The sequence below is a fragment of the Nelusetta ayraudi genome, unplaced genomic scaffold (genome assembly GCF_046127955.1).
Source record: "Nelusetta ayraudi isolate G7.1 ecotype Tasmania unplaced genomic scaffold, CSIRO-AGI_Nayr_v1 ptg000233l, whole genome shotgun sequence".
Taxonomy (NCBI): Eukaryota; Metazoa; Chordata; class Actinopteri; order Tetraodontiformes; family Monacanthidae; genus Nelusetta; species Nelusetta ayraudi.
Genome location: NW_027466282.1, coordinates 366,702 through 387,979, shown reverse-complemented (window position 1 = coordinate 387,979; position 21,278 = coordinate 366,702). Strand labels below are relative to the sequence as shown.

Sequence of the window (21,278 nt, the reverse complement as noted above, 5' to 3'; positions counted from 1 at the left end):
GCCGCCGCGGTTCAGATGGACTCTATGATTGGCTCCCGACCCCCTGCTCCCTACCCCTCCCCACCCCCAACACAGAGACGACAATCGCTATTGGCAGCGCGCGTCACCCTGCGTTTCTGTCGACGGCTAATCAGCTGGAGGGGCCGACCGCCACCACTGCAGCTCTGTGACCGAGGACTGGCCCTGGATGACGGGGACATTTGTCCAATCATCCCCGAGGGAGGAACCCCGGCTGCTCACTTCCAATTCATATCAATGAGTCTCCCTGCCACAGCTAATTGGATTAAACCGCCTCGGTCCTGGGAGGCTGTGTGAAGTCGGTCTTTTTTTTGTCGGCCAAAAGGTCCGGAGGAACAGAAAAAAACAAACCAAGAAAAAAAACTGAAGGGTTTTTATTGTTGGTTTGTTTATTTTCATATAAAGTGAGTTGCACATAAAATGATTTTATATATCTTAAGAGATTTTTTTACCCATTAGAGAAGATAAAAAAATAAAATAAAATAAAATCTCACGCCTCTCCAAGCCAGAAATCTCACGTGATCTAATGCGATCTAACAAAAACGAAGAAGAAACACAGCAACAACCCTCAACACAACACAAAACATGGAAGAGGATGTACTTATATATTTGGAAAATCCTGTAGACAGCGTGAACACGGCTCGTGTTATTCGCTTAGTAACACTAAATCCTAAACGTAACTTAATAATCTTTGTGAATAAACTTAATAAAATAAAATAAAACTGCCATGCTTGTTTTGGCTTGCTTCTTTATTGGCTACATTTAATTCCTCGTCACAATTCAGAGTTGCGGCTTGGGAGGTGTCGGACTGTTGATCATGAATATTGAATTTAAGGTACTGTAATTTCCGGACTATGAAGCGCTCCTGAATATAAGCCGCACCAGCTAAATTCAGGGGGAAAAACCAAATGTGTACATGTACAAGCCGCACTGGACTATAAGCCGCAGGTGTTTCGTCAGGAAACGGGTCCGCACAGCGTATCGGTTCGGCGGCTGCGAGCCTGCGACTCTGGACTCGCACCGCAGATCCTGTTTGCGGGGTCCCGCTGGTCACCTCGGTTAATTGGTACAGAGTCGGACCAGAACTCGAGGCAGCGACGCACCAGAGCTCACAAAGACAGAGCGCGTACAGACAAGAGAACATACAGACGAGAGCCAAAACAGAAAAGTTGCGCACTGAACCCACTGAACACACGTCGAACCGCTGTCACTTTTTCTTCATGCACACTGGAACCATTAAAGTCGCTTCATGAACACTGAAGCCAGAAACCACCTGTCACTGTTCATCTTCCTCCTGCGCACTGAAACCGCTGAAGTCACTTTCTTCAGTGTCGGAGTTGAACAGCGTCAGAAGAGCATCGTCACATACCTTTCTATTGCTGTCTATTGCTGAATAGACACTCGGTCTGAAGGGTCTGAAGGAAGCGTTCTTCGAGTACCCAGCTTAGAAGGACGGACCAAACCCCGCCTCCCCGGTCACCACACGGGACGGTCTAGACTACAGCGTATTTCCTGGTTGCGTCACCGCCGTTCCCTCCTGCTGGCCAACCCCGGAAGTGACGTTTTTATAGCATCAAGCTAACCATTGGTTCGCCATCTAACGATGCCGTCGGATGATCAAATAAGTAAAATCCTACGTTAAAAACTGGATACTTTATGTGAAACTTCAATATTTAGATTTATATGTTGTGTCTTTGCCAGTACATGCCGCTAATTTCAGCTGACTTCCCAGGATCCCAGGATGCTTTGCAGCAGCACGCAAAGCATCATGGGATACACAAGTACGCAAAGGATAGTAGCGGTGCATCCTTGGAGTCGGCTTAAACGAGTGCGTATTTCCGAGTACGCATTTGGAGCGTCCTACGGACCCTTGGGAATTGGGAGGAGCCTTCGCGCAGTGCTATGACGCAACTTCCTTCCAAAATGCGTACTTCAAGGATGCAGACCCTGAATTGAGACACAGCATATGTCAGTGTTGCTCTCCGTGTCGCCGCTTGTCTCGTTTTTGCACTTCCTGCTAAAGCGCCCCCTGGCGGGTGAAATAAAATCCACAGAAAAGCCGCACCTTTGCATAAGCCGCATGGTTCCAAGCGTGGTAAAAAAAAAGTAGAGGCTTATAGTCCGGAAAATACGGTAGTTGAAATGTAATAATTATGTTACATATTCACGATCGCTGGTCCCGCTCCCTTTTCCAAGCAGATCATTGGGACAAATTGACTCTTAAACTAACACAGACCTCAGGATGATTTTATAGAATAATCCTATAAGGCATAAAATAATCTGACGTTTGTCGTCATTGGTGGGGAAAGTAGAAAGTCGGGACAAAAACAGGCCGATTTTATGTGCGTACCCAGTTTAACGCAGTCATCTGAAAACCTTCTGTTCTGGTTTCTCCAGTGTCCTCTTTAGTTCTAATTCAGTGATAAAATGTTGAGTAGTCCTTCACTGGCCGTGTCAATGCCTGTTTGTTGAAAGTAGCTTTTTAAGTGCACCGTATTCAAAATGTAGGGGGCGCTGTGACTTCAGCGCTCAAAGAATTAGTTGACAAAACGGCTCCTCTGGCTTCCTTCATGGCCTGAACTGCACAGTGCATTTGTGCGTTTGTCAGCGTGGCCGAGCGTGACTGAAGTGTGAACCCGAAGCCCTCAGCGGCGTTCAGTTCCCGGAAGAATCGAAAAAGCATTTTCATAGTTTAGTTCTAAGTGGACTGAGCGGGAAGTCGGCAGGAGTTGGTTCCAGGGCCTTGATGAGGCAATTATACTCAATTAAACTACACTTATGATTACAGTAATTATATCATGTCAAGTTGTACATTGGGTAAGCTAAATATAAAGCTGGGAGTGGAGGAGATCTTAGCTGTGAGGAAAACAATTGGGAAAGATTGTGCAGGAAAGTTTTTTTTTTCCCTTTGTATTTAATCACAGGATTAAAATGACAATTTATGTATAACTTGATTTTATTTTTGTTTCTCCCTCAATTTATATTCAATTGACTATGTTTTTTTGTCTATGTTTTATTTAATCACCATGGAAGCAAAAGAAAATAATGTTTTCTCCCTTGTTGCACAGCAAACAGAAAAGCTGCAAACAAGAAGAACAATAAGTTGTGATGTCGGTGTCAGAAATGTGGATTTGGGCTGGAAAATGGAAAGAGCAATGGACAAGGAAGTGAAAACAGGGAGAGAACCGCAGTGGTTCGCTAAACTACAGTGGGGATGTTGGGACGCTGCAGCGATGAACAGCCAATCGCCAGCCATTCGGCGGAGAAGATGATGGTATGATGAGCTTGTGGAGAAATTCAGGGTGGCGAAGGCAACAGAGAGGCAGAATGTAAAGAGTCAGAGAGAGAATCTCCAGCTGGAGTGGAAACAGGAGACAGGAAGTAGCAATGCAACAGGAGGACAAGGCGGCGGAGAAGAGGGAGGTAAGGCAAAGGCGGGAAAAGCTTACCTGGAAACTGTGCAGCTCCTGGATTGGAGAGGTGGGGGGTGCAGGAGGAGGGTTTGGGGGGTGGGGACGGGGCAGAAAACAGAAGAGGAGGGAGGGGTTAGCATTCAACGGCCAATCATTGGGGGGAAAAAAACAATTAGACACAACTGACTTCAAGAGCTACATGCTCTGTGAAGTCGCCCAGCAGGGGGGACAAGAACAGGAACAGGTTCAGCATGCTGGATTCACACCCAGAGGAAAACCAAGGACCCAAAAGTGACCAAATTGACAGGCAAGAGTCCAGGTGTCGGAAAGCAGTCGGCAACAAGACGGAAGCGGAAAGCAGACGTAGCGCTGTGGGAGGCTGAGCTGATTACTAACCTTCTTCAGAAGGAGAAATCCATAAATCCAGTGGCAACTGTGACATTTGGCTGAATAAACACAGATTCCTCCAGATAATAATACAAAGGTGAGGAACATGTCAGAGCCACGACGGCCGTCTCCTCTCACTCCACCTGGAGTCGGGATATTACCGAGCTCCGCGAGACTGAGCCACCTTTTGAAATGCTTCTATTTACCAGCTATATCGAAATGAAGCTCCTTGAGAAAGCGTCTTTTAAATTGTCCACAATAGGGATGAATAATAGCCAAAAAGCAGCCAAACATATACAGGAAAAAGCTTTGGCGTTTGTGTCACCAGAAAAATAAAGAGACCAAAATCAACAACTGACGAAAGACAAAACAAATTGCAACCACCGCCTGGAACCGCAGTCGCTTCAGACTCGTGCCACCAACTTTCCCTTCGGCTTCTCCGCTGGCTGTTTTCGCATTCAGCCGCGTTTGCCGAGCGGCAGGACAACAAAGTGGTCCGGAGGGAGCAGCTCAGGGTTCAGGCGCCGTGATGAGGTGACGGACTGGAGGAGAAGCCCGGAGGTTCCGCCGAGATGAAGCGGCAGCGGCAGCCTCGGGTAAACGGAGGGAGCCTCTCGGCCCCCAGACCCCCAGAGGTGAGGCGGCAGCCCATGCATTAAACATGGCGAGGGGCGCGGCGCTGCGGGGGCCCCGGAGGACGGCCCCTCGGCCGCATTTAATGAAGGGCCTCCGCCGCCGACCTCCGGCCGAGGAGCCTGGCGGCTCAGGACCAGCTCAGAGTCTGAGGAGGTCCGGCGTCGGTGAGTAAAGACTCAAGTTCACCATAAACACTGTAAACCTTTGACATGCGTCATTTTGGCGGTCTTGGTGCCTTGAATGAAATGAAGTGGATTCGTATCTTGAAATCATGGAAAATCAATTTAGCCCAATTTAGCCCTCTGTTTGCAGCCAGGAAATAACTAAAAACAGTAAAAAAACAAGGCAAACTCAGAGAGCGGGGCCAATGCCTGCCTCCTCATACTGGTAAGGTATCAGGTCCCTTTGTGACATCACTATGGAGTGAAAACCCAGCCACCAAGTTTTTTACATACAGACTTCCTGCAAAGTGAAGCAACAAAAGGAAGAAAATATCAATTTTTCTGACTTGGAATGACTTTTTTTTTTTTTTCAACTTTTGTAGACTTTGATTCAAATATCCACCAATATTTCTTTTTATTTTGAATTCATTTTAACTTCCTGCAATACGTTATATTTCTTTCCTGCCACGCCTGCAACAGCCAAGCAACAGCATGACTTGACTCGGTCCTCAAAAATGACACAAAACCCCTGAGACGCGCACGTGTGTGTGTACGTGTGTGTGTGAGAGAGAGACACAGTGTTCCATGACAGCCGGTCCAGTTCCTGAACACAGTCCCCATGTCAACACGGCGGCGGCGGCAGCGGCGTCCTCAGACACGAGCAAACGCTTCCCGATGCCGCCACACACGTCTTCCACACACCGCTGCTGCCTAATGGGCTGGAACGCACGGTCCCAGCGTCCATCAGAGCCGGACGGCCGAACATACACACGCATGCACGCCCTCCTGCCACACAAACACACACTACACACAAACACACACAGCCCCTCCCTCCACTCAGTTTAAGAATAGCGAGCAATAACGTGTTGATTAAATCTGCGATCAGCTGCCTAAGGGCCATGAAATTGGACATGATGAGTGTGGCACATTAGAAACTAATTATCAATCGCCGCCGTCCCATTGTCTTTCTCTTCATGCGGCAGCGGCAGCGGCGGCGGTAAATCAAGTGTGGAGAATGGAGCGGCGCCGCGTCCTGCAGCATCAAGCCACCGACCGCACCTGGAATCCACAAGAAAGTCTGCTTTCTGTATCGGGAGTGTTGATGGAAAAGTGCCTTGTCACCCCCCCCCCCGCCGGCATATTCCATTTCAGTTTCCTGAAGCTCGGCTGTCAACTTTCCACACTTTCTTGATTTTTGTTTTTTTCCTCACACACATTGCATTGCTAGTGTTCTTGACGCAGCAAGACAAGTCTGGACGCTGTTGTTAATCTGTCACAGTTTTTGAAGTATTGAGTTTTTCATGCAGTTTTCTTCCCCGGCTTGTTGAGTGGCAGATTTGGTAACAATCCCTGTTGAACGGCGGACTCAGTTTTTTTTTTTTTTTTTTTTTTTTGTCAATGCGTCACCATGATGACAAAATCTGTGAAAACAGTGCGAAAGGCTCCTGATAGGCCTCAGCTGCTGCTGCTGCTGCTGCGGCTGCTGCTGCTGCTGCTGCTGCTGCTGCTGCTGCTGCTGCTGCTGCTTCTAGTGCAATTTCCTCAACGGTGTGTTTACAATTCTTTTCTTTTTTTCCCCCGGAAGGTTCATCCGGTCACTTTCCAAGCTGCTGTCGGAGGAGCCTCCTCACTGGGAACATTCCCCCAGGGGAACGAGGGATACAAGCCCGGCGGATTCGTGAAGCACGATCGCCAGATCAGCGGCCCGGAGTCGGACCGCCCGCCTCTCTCTCTTTCTCACACTCTCTCTCTCTCTCTCTCTCTCTCGCTCTCCCTCCCTGCCGCTGCTGTTGCTAAGAGACTTGCGATGCAAATTCTGCTGGGTTTCATCAGCGACGAGCCGCAGTGGGACGTAAATCTGCACTCATCTCGTCTCGGCGAAAAAATACGATTTGTACGGAGCGACGGCGGGGAAGTGCAAAAAGCAGCTGTTGTCTGATGTCGCCGAGGCGGCCACACACACACACACACGCACACACACACGCACACACAGGTCCTCCAGCTGCTCTCCCTTTACCCCCGGCCGTCTCTGGGCCCCGGCGATTAAAAGCGCAGGGTGCAGTCCTACTGATAAGGGCCCCACAAGGCTCCGCCCCCTTTCCTCCCGCCAACCCAACCACCCGGAAGCCCGAGGGTTAAACGTCCCCTGACACCGGCCAATGTGGTCGGCGGGCGGCGGGTGCCACACAGAGCTCGGCAGTTTTTTTCACAGCGGATGAGAAGCAGCTGGAGGAAGGAGCGAACGCTAACACGGCTCTGCGTAGCGGAGGGGAACCCGGGGAGGGCCGCCGTCTGCCCCCCCATACCCACCCCACCCCACCACTCAGCCTCCCTCGTCTCTCCAACTCCCCCGTTTTCACAGCTGAAATTTTTACATCGAGGAGCATCTGTTTACAGCGACATCTGCGCCGCTGCAAATGTAGGACAGACGCTCAAATGTGGATTATCTTCACTCCGCAAGAGACCCTACTGGCTGCGTTTCCATCAAGCTGCCACCAAAAAAAAAAAAGATGGTAATACTGGTTTCTCACATTGAGAGCAATGTGGTATCATTTTATTATGGAAAGATAAAAAAAAAGAAAGAAAAGCTGACCACTCCTTGATCCAGCTACTGTAACACGTTTCGTTACATTGTTAAGATGCATCTTGAAAAGCTCCAACCTGAATCAGCTTCCTCTGGGTGGGAAGAGGTGGAGCTGCAGCCAGTTGTTTAGTTGTGACAGAAACAGGAAGTTGCCACTAGTTTGAAAATGGAGGATGGGGCAGCTTGGATGATGCCATGTGGTGGTTTTCATCAGAGCGTCAGTGACCTGACAAATGTTTCAATATTTTTCCATAATTTGAACAAAATTTCTTTCTTTCCAATTCTTTCCAACATAACCTCACATTTGCAAACTTGACCTCCTCTAGGTTAGAGGTAGGTTAGGTGGAGTCATTGTGAAGAAATGTGTCTCCAGTTAGTGGCTGTCGGTCCCTCTCACCCCCCAACGGAAACTGGTACCGATGGAACTGGACTAACAGTTGAAATAACGAGGATGCACAGCAGCGGCTGTAATGTTTTGGCTTAGCGAAATGCGTGTGCCAGCCTCGGGAAATAATGAGATCAAGTTGTGTGGAGAGGGCGACTTGCAGATTAGCGCGGGAAGTCGCTCCGGGTCGACTCAGCAGCCTTTGATGTTTGCAACAGTCGCCCAGTTTGGCGGGAGGAACCGGATTCCCATTTTTGTGTTGCTGTGCGGGCGGCCGAGAGGACTGTCGGCCCGCCGGCGCTGGTTTTTGATGTGGACGTTCAAACGTGTCCCGTCTGAGGGGGTCGCGCTTTTAAATTTGGCTTCATTTAATTAACGCCGATCTACAAGCTCATTAAATCAATAACAAAAAAACAAAAAAAAATTCTGTGATGAAAGAGAACACGCAGAGAAAAGTGAGCAGACTGGACCAGTGGGCTGAGCTCAAAGCCTGCAGAGAGTCTGATACTTCCTGACTCATCTTCAAGTCCGTCTGATTGGATGCCTGTAATCTTGTTTGTCCATCTTGCCAACCTCCGTCACACAGATTTTCTTTTTTTTTTAATCTCGGGGGCTTGATTTTCCAAGGATTCAGGAAACATTCGGCTTCCTTTACAACAGAAAAACCGCAGAGGAAGGAAGCTACTGGCTGCAAGTTGCTAAGGGGATCAGCCTGGAATGGCACTTTCACCAAGACTGGAAGAAGAACATGAAACAGCACTTAGAGGGTTTTCTCAGCGGGCCTCATTATTCCCTTTGGCAAGATATGCCTTAAATGCCAAGACACACAGCAGCTCGGCCACTAGGGGCGGATGAAACCATTTGCACCGATAGTAACCCTCGAACCCTGGCCAGTAGCAACAATACGATTGGTCCACAGAGGCAGAAAAGTGATTGGCCGGACACCTGTGTAGAGAGTCCGACCTATAGCGCCTCCTACGGGCTCCTCACCTGATGGGTATGAGATACAAATCTCTGGCTACACATGGGAAATCAGAAGCTGTGGCTGTAGTCTGCAGTTGTCAGCAGGTTCATTAGTGGAACCAAGTGAACGTGAAGAGCAGCATCAAATTCCTTCCTTCCTTCCTTCCTTCCTTCCTTCCTTCCTTCCTTCAGGAAGGCAAATAACCACAAGAAGAATTGAGTTGCCACTGTGCCAGAGACACTCAATGATAAAGTGATAAGGAGGAGTAGGGGGAGGAATGGAGGAGGAAAAAAAAAAAAACTGTCCTCATGGTGTTCCAGTGCGACTTGGCCGGGCTTATCTCTGGGGTCAGCGGAGGTCCGCAGCCATTAATTTTAAATGAGAGGAATGGATTTGTGGTAATGGAAACCCAATGGCTCCAGACAGCGTTGGGACCTGGTGGTGTGAAGACACCAAATGGCAGCGAGATAACCCGACCACTCAGAGCTGGATGGGGCAGACCCGCACACACATACACCAACACACATGCACACACTCACATTGCAAAGGGCCTTAAGCTTAATGCATTAGAAATCTATTTGGAAGCGATCAGCTGGAACGAGGCTGAAGATGTGAGCTCAAATCTCTCTCTCTCTCTCTCTCTCTCTCTCTCTCTCTCTCTCTCTCTCTCTCTCTCTGTCTCTCCCTCTCTCTCCCTCTCTCTCTCTTCATGAGCTGACGCGTCAAATTTTAGGCCTTTCCGAAACAGGTTGACACGATAATAATCGTACAAATATGCTAATTATCGTATCACCTGGCAATGCTTTATGACAATTTGGCCATCCGTACAATCAATAATGCCGAACGTACAATACTTTGACCATTTTAGGAATGTCAGTCCACTGCAGTGATGTGTGATGAGTTTTTTTTTCTTTTTCTGTAAATCCTGAGGGCATCTGTTCCCATGTGATGTGTGAATCGTGCTTTGCGAAAGGCAAAATGACACATTGCCACAAAGCCGTGAGTGTGTGCCGAGCGGAATCAACTACATTTGACCACAGTAGCACAACAGTAGGCTTCTATTTTAAGTTTCCTGATAGGACAACCCTCCGTTTCCCACCAGACAGCGCTCGTGTCGCTGGACTGCCAACACTCATCCACAGGGACGATGCAAGACAACAACACGACTCTGTTTCCTTGAAAGAAAGTGTGGAGTTCTTAAATACCGCTGTCACTTTCAGGGGGAAAAAAAACAAAAAAGGAAATTGTTTTCTTTCTTTTTTTGCCGCCTTCTGATGTAAGAAATGTGTAATGGCTATTTCCACTTCGCATGTAGCCGGTTCACACCCTGCAAGCTGTGAAGGTGGAAAAACAGACTGGAAAGAAATACCGTCGCAGCGCCGCGTCTGTTCTCACCTGCCAGCGCGAGATGGGCTTTCATCCCACGGATTTCTGAGTATTATTGGGTTTTTTGAGGCCAACAAGTAGCGGCTGAACGCCCCAGTTCAGCGGAGAAATGGAGAGACAGCAAGTGGACTGGGCAGGGGAAGCAGATTTTTAAAAAAATAATTCAATGGTCGTTTGAGCCTATCCCCATTAAACATATATTTAATGAGAAATATTACAGTTCCTCCTGGTAGTTGCACACAAATCTCCCAAACATGGAAGCCTGGAAAAACAACAACACAGTCACAGTGGGAATTCTCAAATCACCTCTGGATGGTGCCGATCTCCGAATAGCACCTGGTGGTAGTTGCCGGTAGTGCATGCGGAGCCTCTTCTAGTGCACTTCCACACTCAAACTGTTCTGTGCACAACATCCTGCAAGGACCAGCCCAATGCGTGGAACAAACACCGGTTCTGATGTTGGTCCGGCCCTCTGCCGCCAAACCTGACCAGCACCAGCAGCAGACTGGAGCTCCTCTCAACACACAGGGTGCGGGTGCTGCTGCTGCTGCTAGTTGTATTTGCTGCTGCACACAGGCAGAAATTGCGCGCTGACCCTTTACAATCCCCGGCTAATGGCTGTTTAATAGATGATTTGTGCGAGCGGGAGGAGGGAGTGGGGGATGCTTGGGGGAGGTGGGGAAGGCCTGAGCGATGACGCAGGACTTTCCCAGATTGAAACACAACCCGCTCCGCAGCTCGGCAGCTATTACACCAGGAGACCCCCCCACCCCACCCCCTTCGCTTAACCACCACCCCCCCCCCCCGCACTGCCCCGTTCCTGCTTTTGACTTAATTGAATCAGCCGCTTCCCCATCAGATATTCCTTAACAGCGTCCTGAAACCTGCCCACCCTCCTCCTAACAGCATTAGGGGAGGGAGAGATGGATGCTTTAATCCAGCCGCTGGTGCCCTGCAGTGAAACATTAGCCGCAACGTTTGCCGCCGAGCCTCACCCTCCCTCCACTTTTATTCCGAGCAAGAGACCCTGCCTCCCCGCCTCCCCCGCCTCTCCCGCCCAGCCACTCGTCCGCCCCTGGTGACCGGGAGCGACAACAATAACCGAGAGCTCCGGTTCCCGCAGATGGAGTAAACATGTAAATAACAGGAACAATAACTCACTGGTAGAGGAGGAGGAGGAGGAGGAGGAGGAGGACAGCATGGGAGGAGGGAGCAGAGGGGGAGGAACGAATTACAGCAACAGGAAACGGTCGGCGGCACCGTATTTTTTTATGGCGTTGCTTGTTTTACGAGTCCAGGCGGACACGCAGGAAATCACTCGGCCAATTTGGCGCGGCGCTCCGACCAGCCGGTCGACTCGTGAGGTGCGAGGCGCCGAGTGGCTGGAGACCGACGGAGGCCTCTGACGCTATTCAACGCGCCAGGGCCGCGTGACGCAACAGGACGTAGCTCATAATAACAGAAGTAAAATGTAAAAAGGCCGTTGCCGTTTACGAGCAGAGGAGTTGCCCTCTGCAGTGAGACCGCACTTCTGTTTCTCTGTTGCTATTAAAATGTTTAAACACTTTTTATGTGGACGAAATTTCCAATGTACAGTGTTTCTTTTGTCAACAACTCTATGTGTGTTACTAGTTTCTCGTGCTGAGCGATCATAAAACTGCTGCAAAGAGCCACTAAGTGATGCATGCAGTACCCCTGCATCGTGGTAGGGGGCGCTCGTAATCCCAGAGATCCCTCTTGTGACTGGGCTGCAGAATACAGTCCGTGACAAAGTTGCTCCGGCTAGTGCTAACTGTTCCAGCTGCTACAGCATCGGTGGAGCGGTCATTACAAACACTGAAAAGATTCAAGACAAACAGTCGGAACGGAACTAAACAAGGACGACTTTCTTCCCTGGCTGTGATCTCCACTGAGACAAAACGACTGTTAAAACTGAAGGACAGCGAGGAAAACTTCTATCATCAAGTTTTCAATGCTTTTATTCAGAAGGAGCAGCGCATGGACTTCATTTAAAAGTAAATGTAAGACCGTCATAATTCATTCAATCATTTTCCATACTTCCATTCTTCCCGAGCTCAGGGTCCTGGGGGTCTGCTGGAGCCTCTCCCAGCTGTCTTAGGGCGAAGGCAGGGTGACACTAACCCTAACCCTAACCCTGGACAAGTGGCCAGTTCATCGCAGGGCCACATCGAGACAAACAACCATTCACATGGCACACCTTTAGTACACTTTTGTGAGCACACCTTTGTGTGCTACAGTTTGTATGTGTGAAGAAAGTTGGTATGAGATTTTAAACATAACCCGTTAACTGCTGCCAGGCAAATGGTGAATAAGCTTCTCTGTGTGGTTCATATGTTTGTAAATCTGATTGTGATGAAGTCGGCGCCTCACCAGCTATGAACCTCACCGCACGTCACTGATCCTCTGCTATGTGAGGCAGCAGCAGCAGCAGCAGCAGCAGCAGCAGCAGCAGCAGCAGCAGCAGCAGGGTGACAGGGTCCATTATTTTTCCGGCCAGCTCAGGCACAAACTAATCCTCTTATTTAGGAGGTCAGCGCCAATCATTATACAGTGGGTTGCCATTACAGCCACCACTCCAGTGAGCTGATTTTCCCCCCTTTTACATAAATAAACGACTCCAGGGAGCCGGGGCCACGTCCCTGCTGCCTCTCAGCCTCCTCTTATCTGCCACCTTCGACCAACCATCCTTTCTGCTCTTTTTTTTTTTTCATCATTTCCCTCCACTCTCCCACACTTTTATTTCCCACCATCACTTCTTTTTTTCCCCCAGGATGCCCATAGTGGCGTATAATTGAATCTGCAGAGGATGCATGAGCAAGTACAATTAGCTCGGCGGCTCAGAATGTGGACAGAGCTGTACAGTAGGATAAACAGAATATTAGGGGAAAGGAGTGGACTGTCGCAGCCCCAGAACAAAGACCCTCACCAGTCTGTTCCCACCAGGGCCCCTCGCCCCCCCACAACACAACACAACACAACCAGAACGCTGGTCTTACACTGCATGCGCCGTCTTTGACCGGTTTATTAAAAAACTGGAGCGTTGACATTCATGGTGTTGTGTGTTTTTGATCACAGCGACTAATCCAATTAAATGTAAAATAATAATAAAAAAATCTGACTGCCGGTTCCCTGCACAAACATTTAACCCGTCGATTCCCTAAAGCGCCCTAGATGAGCAGCAAGCGGCCTATTTAGCCCACTGTTTGCAGCCTCCTGCCAAAAAACTGACACTTCTCCAGAGCTACTGGCACGCTTGAAAGGGGACGAAAAGGAAGCAGTCACAAGCCTGGGAGATGTATCAGTGCCCTTTGTGATGTCACAAACCGCTTTCTAGCCTAAAGTTAAAAAAACAACAAAAAACAAAAACAAAGTTGTGCCTCCAGAACTCCTGCTCCTTCAGTCTTGAAATGACTCTGTTTGAGTCCTCGCAAACTGTCCCACCCTGGGACAGCCGAGCAGAAAATAAAGCTGCCATCTGAAAAATGTTCATGTTTTGTTGTTTTTTTTGCACCCCTGAAGCCACAGGCAGAGGTGGCAGCCCGGGTCGCTAACATGCAAAAAAACAGCAGCCACTCAGGTCCCTCTTGGGCTGTTACGTAAGCGCAACAACACACCAATCTGCCCGACTTATGAATATGCAAAGGGAAAGTGCTGCTTTGCCTTCCAGGGAGAGAATGAAAATGGAAAAAAAAAAAAAAAGAAAAAATAAAGAAAGCGCACGGTGCAGCGCTGACACTCTGCAAAAGACCGACCATAAATACTTGATAAACACCAATTACCTTAAGAAGGAGGCTCGGGGAAAAAGAGCTGCCATTTCGGCCAATTACGGGCCGCCTTTCGCTCAAAGGCTAGGAGAAGATCACTCTCCCCTTTCAAGCCTGACGCCCAAAAGCCCCAAAATCTGTGTTGTGTGGCGGAGCCTCAATAATGTTTCCCTCCACCTTCATGTCAGGGATGAAAGGACCCAAATGTTCTTTGAGTGAGCGCCCTCCTCCCTCCCCTCTCCTCCCCTCCCCTCCCCTCCCCTGCCCCCTACCGCCGGAGGAGTTAACATGCATCAATAGCATCTCCATCCTTTGGAAGATGTGTGGCGAGGGGGACTTTGAGGCTGCCGCTGCTGCTGCTGCTTACATCCGCTGACGCCGGCTTCACCCAGTCTGACAGGATCGACTCCTCCCCCTTCCGTCCTCGTCAGCCGGAGAGGAAACGTCCAAGTGGGATATCACAAATCTTTAAAAAGGGACCTGCTGAAGGAGGAAGCTTGTTTATGGGAGCTGCCCCCACAGCCTTCACTTCCTGGGAACATCCACGGGGCGGAATGCCCATCAACTTTTGTGGCCTGAAGGTTCCCACTGTGGGCTCACAGCAGGAAGCTTGTAGCTTCACAGGAGAGAACATTTTCTGTGCTGAAGCTAACACGGTTCCTCTCCGGTCTGTTGCGACTGCAAATCACCTTTCCAGGCTTCGCGTCCAGTCAGCGTCCTCGGTGAAGATATGAAAGAGGCCCACAGCTCCTCTGACCAGGACGACGCTCCTTCCTTTCACAATTGTTGTGACCAAAAAACATCTCTTGAAGCAGGTTTAAGCCAAAGTCGTCTTATTGCCCACACAGTCTCGACTGACTTCGACACGGTTTTTGCAAAAAAATATGTTGACTCTTTCAGGAAAACGCAAGAGGCCGAGAACGACATTTTGTGAGGCAAAAGATCCTGAATCTTTGTCCACGGAAAGAGAGAGGAGGAAAGGATGAGACCACAACAGTGTAACTGTGTGTGTGCTGTTGGTCCAACCAGTACATGGAGAACAAAAAAAGAAAGGTGTGAGCGTGGGTGGAAGCGTTCTCCCAGCAGGCCACGGCGGCCGGGCGTGTTCTGTGGAGCGAAGGAACGGGACACACTTAGCGAAGCGCCGCTTTTTACTGGCTAAATAAAATATGAGCTTTGTTATCTGGGCGATGAAACACGGGTTTCTGTGATGCCGCTGAAGTCACACACAGCAAACTGAAGGCGAAGGATAAAAACTTGTTAAAGAAATTTGGTGGGTGATTTTTTTTTTTTCCTTTTTCCCCTCAGTTAATATGACTTTTTTTTCCTACACGGAGTCCAGCACAGACTCCTTGAAGGAGATGCAATTTAATGAGTTGGCTTCTTCTCTTTTTCACCATAACCCACATTTGAAACCTGCCTGATCTTCCTAAATTAGAGTGTTCCGTTGGAGCAGTTAGAGGCATTTAACTTACTTTAAAAAAAAATAAAAAAAATAAAAAAGTTCTTTGTCGCAGCAGGACATCCTATCAAATCACAATCCCAGCCACTAGAGGGACGGACTTTCTTTCTACTTTCAACATTTTTCTTTGTTTTTGTTTTTTTAGTTCAAGAGCGTAGGATTTTCTCCACCACAGCACTTTTGGTGTGACTGCTAGCACCTCAGTCAGTCGCTCACACATCCAGAGCCAACACCAGGTGTTGGAGTCTCTCCAAAATTCAGATCTTTAATTGTCATCTTCTGCCGCCAGCCGCCCCCCTCCTGTTCAAATTAAGCTCCTGACATTCAGCTACAAGGCGGCGATTACAGAGAAAAGGTTAGCAGGAGCTGCGTCGGCCAGTCCTTCAGTACCGACGCAGCGAGTAGAGAGTTTTGTGCCTTTAACCGTCCGCCATCCTCCAATGGAGTCAATCAGGACGCAGAATGAAGAAAAAGTGTAAAATGTGATGTCTTCCCACCCACAAAGTGAAGCTGTGAGCATTTTTTGTGAGTCGGTGGTCCGTAGGATGTGGAAGAGACCCGGAAAAGGAGAGTTAAAGAGGCGGGATGTGGAGGGCGGGAAGCGTCTTTGAAGATAGAGGCTGATGTCTGTATCCCCACTTTTAGGAAAGCTAATTAGATCACTGGCATTTTTCCTCGTGGCGCCTCCTGCAGTTAAGTGCGGAGTGGGGGAGAGAAAGGATGTAGCTTTGAACTATTCTGCTGCAAAAGAAAAAAAAAATCTAACTGCGCTTCAGTTCCAATATTAAAAACACCCAGAAACTCTGCTGTAGGAATTATTATTATTAATAATAATAATAATAATAATGATAAAAATAATAATAAATCACAGTAACAATACATTAACATTTTGTAACAGGTTCCAGCACGCTGATGGACACTTTCCCGGCAAACACATGCAAATGAGAGCTGACGACAATGGGAACGTCAACCTGAGAATCACTGGCTCGCCGTGTCAAGTCATGGTTTTCACACCAAAAAGCTTTTTTCTCCAATTCACTAAGGTGAAAATAAGAGAAAACTCTTGTTATAGTGCTAACCTCTGTAAAAACACTTTTGGCTGCAGTGAAAACAGAAGAGTGAGATTTGAAAACCACGAATCAACAGCAAATCCTTCTTTGGATTCAGACTTCAAACAGCCAGAACTTTTCTCCATACTTGAAGAACATTATTTACCGGACTGGTAGAATTTGCACTTCCTTTTTATTTTTTTTTAATTTGGCTTTTCCAGTCAAATTGTCACCTCCAAACTCCGTCAAGCAAGAGGCAAACGTGCCAAAGTGCCAAAGATCTTCCCTGAGAGGCGAACATTCTTCATCCAAACAGAGCAGAAACAAACCCAAGCAAAAACAAAACATCCGACTGCAAACAAATGAGACGACGCAGCAGTTTGAACGCCAGCAAATCAAAGTCTTCTTGTTTCATCACACGACAGTCGGTTCAGATTCTCAAGTCAAGGTTGTCAAACAATAAGGTCTCGGAAATTTCTACAATTCAATACCAGAGTGTAAAAAAAAAAAACCACACCGACAACAACGATAATAAAAAGCACCTGCAGACAAACACAAATTATTTCCATTCAGCTCAGCATCGATTCAGCCTCCGCTGCCGACATCCGTCTTCTCCCCACAAAGCTTTTTCCATGGAGAATACGTGAGTCACATCATTGCTGCAAGTCCTCACGCTGCCGTTAACGTCGTTGCTGCAGCTTATTTCAGCGTGCTAATTGTTTCGACCGCCAGTATGAGAGATTCCAACTTTTTGGGACTTGGGGAAGGAAGGAAGGAAGTTTTTTTCCTTTTTTTCCCTTACAGCTGTGAGCTGCAGCACTGGAAAGGAATTCATTTCGTCATTTTATCAAAAACCTTGTCCAGTCAAGGAGCTGAGACGGGAAGCAGCGGAGGACCGGAGGCGACTTCTCTTATCGTGGCTAATAACCAGACGGACACCTTCAGGTTCTCAAACTGTTGGAAAAATCCCTCAAGTCTGAAACTTCACCTGAACTTTACCTCTCGCTCCTTTTCCTGGTGTGGCCACCCTTGAAGGAACCGACTGCACCCCCACGTACACTGCAGCTGTCGCATTAGCAAGCAGCCAATGTGTGTCAGTCACTTGATAAAAAAAAAAAAACCGAGTTTTGGGAAACTAATTGCTTTAAACTTTGCAGCTTTTTCAGTCTGTATCTACGAAAAATGCTGTTTTTTCTAACGTAGGGAAGAAGGTGCAGCCTAATGTTGCCAAGGCGCTTTCTTTTTTTTTCATTTTGGCGACCACCTTGGCTGTTGATTTGGAAAGTTCATTTTGGAGGCTGCTTAAAGCACTCACACTCATCCGGTGTGTTTGAATGATGAGCAATAGTGTGTGTTTGTGCGCGTGTTTGGCTGAGTTTGCCTGGTCGTCCTGCTCAGTCACTTTTCACCCCGCGCCAAAGTCACACGCGCTCGTGCCAGTCGCCGAGGCCTCGACAGCGACGGCCACTTCCTGGTGGCGCCTCGGCCAGGAAACAGGCCACGCTGGCTGTCAGCGACGCTGCCACCGGCGGCGCCGTCCCCGCTGTACACCTGCCACTCTGGCAAATTCTGCTCCCTGCTATGATTCAATTTAGCACCGAGGGCCGGTTCCGAGGCTGTCACATGGTCTCCTCGCCGAGCGGCGGCAGCACGGCGGCCTGGTTGGACGAACCAGTGCATGCAAATCTGCACACTTTCCATCCAGTGCGTTTGAGTGCGGCCTCGCTTTCATTACGGCACAGATTAAGACGGGAGAGTCAATATCTGGCAGCTTTGGATTTAAAGCCCGACTTACAAAGGCATTAAGATTCCAGCCGGAGATAGAAACCATATGATTCCCGATTCTTTACTCGGAGGAGGACAAATAAAACCAAGAAGAAGAAAAAGAAGAGGAGAAGTGTCTTGTGTAATTAGACGGGACCGGTGGGGGAACCGTCAGTGTCGACACGCTGCTTCTCTCCATTGTGTTCTGCGTGAATGGCGGGATTTATTCATTTGTCTGTGAAACAGCAGGAAGAGGGACGCCTCTGGCGGCGCGCAGGTTTTTTTTTTAAACAGATTAGCCAATGGAGTAAAAAAAAAAGCAGCGGTGACCAGAGGCTGTGTTTTCACTGTGATAAGGGCTTACGGAAAGGGGGCGCTGTTGGTGGGGGAGACCCTGGGACGTGTGTGATTAGAAATGTCTATGGGGATAATAATAACAACAATAATAATTCTATTAATACCACTAATGATAATAAATAATTAAAAAAATCTAGATCTATCTAATATATATATGTATATATAAATATACATATATACACATATGTAGGGCAAACATAAATCTTTCTGCCATCCCTTCTGCCAAACTAATATCATCAGACAGCTTTGCCAAGTGTTTATCACCGGAAAGGTCAGTGGGAGCTCCATCTGAAGTGCTCTTTAGACAATAATTCACAACATGATTTGATAAGGTCACATAGACGGGGGAGGGGGAAGGGGGTGGGTCCCTAAATGTCCCGCATCCATCGAGTGAGCTTAAAGGCAAAATGAAGAAGCTGCACTCTGTGAAGTGAGAAAACTTTGCTGGGAGGAGCTTCGCCTGCAGGGCCGACGGCGGCCTCCCTGAAATTGCGGGGTGGGGGGGGGTCGGGTGCATTTCACATGTTTTCATGCTATTGTCCTGCAATTTGACACAAAAAAAAAAGTCAGTTGTCTTGACCCCACGAGCTTCCATGCCATAGAACGACAAGATTCACAGGTGACTTTTATTTTGTTTGCTTCTGTCAGTGGATATTTTAAAGCCCAGGAGTTTATTTATCTATTTAGATCATTTCTGTCTTTAAAATCTGTTCACTTGACCGCTGGACTCAGGCATCAGAAGGACAGAAGGAATCTCGACTTGGTAGAAGAAAAGCCGTGACTGGGGGAGACTCAGCCAAGACAGACGGGTCTGACGGGGAATCTGGCCTTGAGGAGGTTCTCACGCTTCCCCCATCCATCATCCCGGAAACTACACGGGCGGCTGGGACCACGCATGACGCTGCTCCAGGGAGGCGGCGGCACAGCCTCCGGTCTCAATGAGGCGTAAAAAAGGTGTAAATCTACCAGGTTTTATGGCGTGTTTACACAGACGCACCAGAAGCCCGGCGAGGAGCTGCTGCGACAACGCCAAAGTGGAGACGACGGCGTCTGCGAAATTATCTGCAATCGATGAAGTGCGCGCTGCAACCGCAGGGCCGGCCGGAAACATCGGGGGGGTCTGTGCCGCGCTTTGGCGCGCAAAGAAAAGAGAAAAATAAATATTGCTCATAAAAGCTCCGGTGGAAAGGAGAAAAAAAATCAAGGATTGCAAACAGCGTGGAAATGCACAGAGCGACTAATCCATATTAATCCAAGGGGACAGCAGGGAAACTCTGCAGAATCAATGCTTCTGATTGATCGCAGCCCGACACAGAGAGCAGCAGCAGCAGCAGCGGCGGCTCTGAGAGAACCTGCCAGCGACAAACCCAAAATCATCCCAGTCATACTTCACGGCAGGGGGAAGGGGAGGAGTCTGCACAAATAACCCTGTTTGTTGACCGAGTAGCACTTTTACTGTCATATCTTTGTATTATTGGAACGATGCTGTGGCTGTCGCTGCCGAAACCTCCACTCTTCTCACCGGCTCCACCTTCAGGCGGCCACATGACGGCTTCGCCATCCCTGGGGTGACACACACACACACACACACACACACACACACACACACACACAGACACCGTTTTTTTGCGACTCGTCACCGCAGCGTTTGTTCCGATTGTCATTTCTCCCCCACTATTTCTGTGCACTTCAATGTACGTCGCAGAGGCCTGATGCCTCTGATGAGGAGAGAAAAAGAAATTAAGACACACTCATCCGCACCCACACGCACACATACATACACACACAGGCACACAAGCAGCAGCCTCAGCTATCAAAGCTATCAATCAGCCGCCGCTCCGGGCTATAAAAAAAGAGAAGAAAAAAAAAAAGCCATTCTGACGGATGCGTTTGCTACGTCCCCACTTCAATTTGTGTGGCAGCGTCGCACAATGGAGCCACTTTTTGTGTGCAAACAGACTGTCGCGATCAGCTGCCGCTGAAACTGGCAAAGCATGAAATGACAGCGGAGGCCGATCGGGGAGCCTGAGACTGTTTGCAGGTCCAGGAGCACAGATAAAAATAAATAAATTAAAAAAAGAAACACAGGAGATTTCAAGCTCTGTGATGAGCTGCTCATTCGATCACGTTTTTGTTGTTGTTGTTGTTGTTGTTTTTCAGTATATTTACAAGGAAGCCACAGCAGTGGTGGCATGCTCTGTTATTATGAGCTAATTAAGCCCTAAACATGGTGGTATTGAAAGACGCCATCTGCTGAATCAATACTGCAACGCTTTCCAGCCTAATTCAAAAACAAAACTATAAAGAATGAGATTTTCAATCAAGAAGCGGAGGAAGCCGCTGCGATTCTGTCGATCTCTGCTCGTCGCGTTTGAACAGACCCAGAAATGACTCTGTAGACTAATGTATGTATGTTCATTTCACATACAAGTTTACGCAAGTTATTCCCAACCTGTGTTGTAACAAAATGATGAATGGAGTGTATTTTATTTTGCCATTTGATGATCATTGATTCACTTAAAAATCTGATTGAGGCTGACGATGAACAGGTGAGCGAGACATTTTCTGCTGTTTATTTATCTTCTTTTTTTTCTTCCTTTTTTCTAATTTTTGGGAAGATTTTTTTCTCTTTGCACAAACAACAATCTTGGCTGCGCAAAAACATAAACTGGTTTCCTGATTTACGCAACCCGAGACAACACAAAAGACATTGTGACGTACTGTTGTGCCCTCGAAACGCTGTTGTACTTTCTCCAGGATTTTCTTTTTAATTTCAACTTTTGGCAAAATATTCTGATCGAGTGCACGGACACTGTCGGTACGAGATGTTTTCCAAACGGTCGGACATTCAAACTCTTTCCCTTCACCTTTTGTCCACATCACCGACTGACTTTCGCTCCGGTTGAGGCTTCGGCTCGGCTCCTCTG

The 21,278-nt window shown here is 48.2% G+C and overlaps 1 protein-coding gene across 6 annotated transcripts in view; it reads right to left on the bottom strand.

Annotated features, from left to right (window-relative positions):
• Positions 1-21,278, bottom strand: part of LOC142882112 (cell adhesion molecule 1-like) — a 265,213-nt gene that overhangs the window by 62,969 nt on the left and 180,966 nt on the right. For 5 of the 6 annotated variants that reach the window (XM_076016656.1, XM_076016651.1, XM_076016654.1 and 2 more), the window contains exon 2: positions 3,468-3,485. The exons of the other annotated variant lie outside the window; for it this stretch is intronic. In XM_076016656.1, the coding sequence (XP_075872771.1) occupies positions 3,468-3,485 (18 nt within the window). The remainder of the gene's footprint in view (positions 1-3,467; positions 3,486-21,278) is intronic. 6 annotated transcript variants of the gene reach the window in all.